The 3,149-nt window shown below is 42.8% G+C and overlaps 1 protein-coding gene across 5 annotated transcripts in view; it reads left to right on the top strand.

The window, feature by feature from the left end:
* Positions 1 to 2,492, top strand: part of Wdr89 (WD repeat domain 89) — a 43,453-nt gene extending 40,961 nt beyond the window's left edge. For all 5 annotated transcript variants that reach the window (XM_028789759.1, XM_028789768.1, XM_028789792.1 and 2 more), the window contains exon 2: positions 507 to 2,492. In XM_028789759.1, the coding sequence (XP_028645592.1) occupies positions 537 to 1,697 (1,161 nt within the window). In that variant the 5' untranslated portion in view covers positions 507 to 536 and the 3' untranslated portion in view covers positions 1,698 to 2,492. The remainder of the gene's footprint in view (positions 1 to 506) is intronic.
* Positions 2,493 to 3,149: the final 657 nt, after the last annotated feature.

Here is a 3,149-nt window from a genome sequence, read left to right as displayed (position 1 = left end):
CCTCTCTCTTCCTTCAAGAGCCCTTTCTCTTCCCCTTCCTGCCCTCCCCATGGTGATTACCCTGGCCTCAATCCTTGGGGCCAGTGAACTGGCTTGAGAGCAGCTTCCCAATAAACCTTCCTATATATAATCTAATCTGGTTTGAATTGGCTCATTTCAGTGGCAGAGACATAACCTATTAAGGACAGGCAAACTAACAAGTCTGTGGCAACTTCCTAGAAGGAGATAAGGAAGAGAAAGTCATAGCTTTGCAGTGGAGCCTTGGAAATATCAGCATCGCAGAAGTGGCTGTAGTGTTAGGAGCATCAGAGAAAGGTCAGGAAAGGGTGCCCAGGGATTACACAGCATCTGGAAGAAAACGGCAAAAGGAGAGGTGCCTTTCTGAGTGACTCAGGCCTGGGTTCTGCACAGTAGACGCTCAGGAGCACCAACCCCAAAGGGCTTGGACTTAGATGCACTTTTAGAGAAACTCGAGTTTAATTTTAATTTTCATATCTTTATTACAGAGTTTTATATCTGTGGATGTTTCTACTGACATGGAGAAGATTGAGGACCAGTTTGCTAACCTGCATATTGTTAGACGGTCCTCGGAACCAAAAGAGCCCACTTACCTGCTTGGCATAGACACATCAAAGACAGTACAAACAGAAAAAGGAGGCTTGGTTGCTGTTTTGTGTTCAAATGGGTCCATAAGAATATATGATAAAGAGACACTTAATCTGCTACGAGAATTTAGTGGCTCTCCTGGTATTCTTAATGGAGTCAGATTTGCGAATTCCTGTGACAATGTCTATTCTGCAAGCACAGATGGCACTGTAAAGTGCTGGGATGCTCGGTTAGCTAGTGAAAAGCCTGCGCAGTTGTTCAAGGGTTACCCTTCCAATATTTTTATCAGTTTTGATGTCAACTGCAAAGATCATGTCATTTGTGCTGGTGCAGAGAAAGTTGATGATGACGCGTTGTTGGTATTTTGGGATGCAAGGTTCACATCACCGGATTTGTCTACTAGAGACCCACTTGGTGCCTATTCAGAGACGCACAGTGATGATATCACTCAAGTGCGTTTCCACCCCAGCAATCCCAACATGCTTGTCTCAGGGTCAACTGACGGCCTGGTAAATGTGTTTGATCTCAGTGTTGCTAATGAAGAGGATGCATTGGTCGCCACCTGTAACTCCGTTTCATCGGTGAGCTGTATTGGTTGGTGTGGAAAAGATTATAAGCAAATTTACTGCATGACACACGATGAAGGGTTTTGTTGGTGGGATCTTAATCATCTGGATACAGATGAACCAATTACATGTTTGAGTATCCAGGACGTGAGAGAAGTAACTGATGTAAAAGAAGGGCATTTGGACTATCTGATGGGTGGCCTGTATCATGAGAAGATGGACAGATTGTTTGTTATTGGAGGGACCAACACCGGAAAGATTCACTTACTGAGCTGCACGGCGGCAGGGCTGACCCACGTGACCAGCCTTCATGGGGGCCACGCAGCCACCGTCCGTTCTTTCTGTTGGAACGTGTCCGAGGATTCTTTGCTGACTGGAGGAGAAGATGCACAGCTATTGCTTTGGAAACCTGGAGCAATGGAGAAGACCTTCACAAAGAAAGATAGCTTGAAAATCGCATCCTCTGTGCAGCAGCGAGTTCGAGTCCACAGCAGCGATTCTTACAAGAAAAGGAAACAGCAGTGACGTCATGCTGGGAATTTGAAAAGCTTTTTCCATTTTAAACCATTTCTTGCTACCTATAGCAAATCTTTTTAAAACTCGTCTGTAAAAGCAGGCTGTTAGCAAACCCTGCCCCAGACAAATATTGAGAACGGTTTAATTCAGATTCAGACATATTCTACGATATTTTTAAAGCTTCCCTTTGCATATAAAAACCAGTGACCTGACAGGAAAATTACACCCCGCATCTTGAAACCCATCTGTTGAGTTAGTAAATGTTAGATTTGAAGAAATGGCTCTTCAGTAGATAGCTGGGGGGCAGTGGCCCTGAAGGGGACTCTTCAGTAGATAGCTGGGGAGGTAAGGGAACCAGTGGTTTGGGCCGTGGGTTTTAAACCCAGTTTCTTAGGCTTGAAATGGCACACGTGCTTATACGGCATCAGACTGGTCATCTGAAGAGCTTTCACCCCCTCGCTGTGCTCACTGCCTCACCTCAAGTCTTTGAAATCGTAGTGTTTGAGTGTGTCTGAGTAGAAGTTTTTTAGGAATGAAGTATAATATTTTCCTAAAATGAGAAAAATATATTTGGTAATTACTTGTGTCTGTACTTTATTTTTTTTTAAGTTAATCGTGAGCATCTGTAATTTAACACACTATATTTACACTTGGTTAGCAAGCACCCAGGTACTATGCTGATGAAAGAAGAAATTACGTTGCTAGATTCATTTTGAGACTTAATGTAAGATAGGCAAAAGGAAATACAACAACAGGGCTACTTTGTTTCAAAATAACCCTTCAAAAATATATGATTAAATATTCTTTCTTATTTCATCCATCATTTTACACTTGAAGCCTATGGTGTGCGTGCGTGCATGTGTGTGCATATGTGTGTGCGTGCATGTGTGTGCATGCACACACGTGTCACTTTTCTCTTCCTCCCCGTGGGTCCCAAGGATCACAGTCCTTAGGCTTCACAGCAGCCTCTACCTACTGGGTCATCATGGGGGGTGGGGGGGGGCATGGTAGCATTTACTGCTAACTTTGTCATTTTTCTTTAAAAATCTTTTGTAAAGTGCCTTAATAAAAGAAGTTAATACTTGTAAAGTTTGGGCATCTTGTCTTATGCTTAAAGGTAAGTAAGAATATCTTTTTATAAATACCAAAAAAATCAGTGATAGAGTGGTGATCACAGCTTCAAACACTTACCATTCCTTACAGTACACAGTAGGGCCTGTTACTGACCATAGCCCCTGTCTGTATGGTAACGCACCGCAACTTCTTATTCCTGTCTTAAGTACAGTTTACTACCTTTGCAGCGGCCTTAACCAGCTCCTCCCCCCATTGTAAGTGGGTGAATTTATGGTATGTAAATTATATCTCACAGTTGTTGGGGAAAATATACTAGGTGTTCCACTGCCGTGAAAAACACCATGGCCAGGGATACACATAGAAGAAAACATTTATTTGTTTATTTTT

The sequence above is a fragment of the Grammomys surdaster genome, unplaced genomic scaffold (genome assembly GCF_004785775.1).
Source record: "Grammomys surdaster isolate TR1022 unplaced genomic scaffold, NIH_TR_1.0 127, whole genome shotgun sequence".
Taxonomy (NCBI): domain Eukaryota; kingdom Metazoa; phylum Chordata; class Mammalia; order Rodentia; family Muridae; genus Grammomys; species Grammomys surdaster.
The sequence above is the reverse complement of the archived record's forward strand: the minus strand, read 5'-3'. Positions and strand labels throughout refer to the sequence as shown.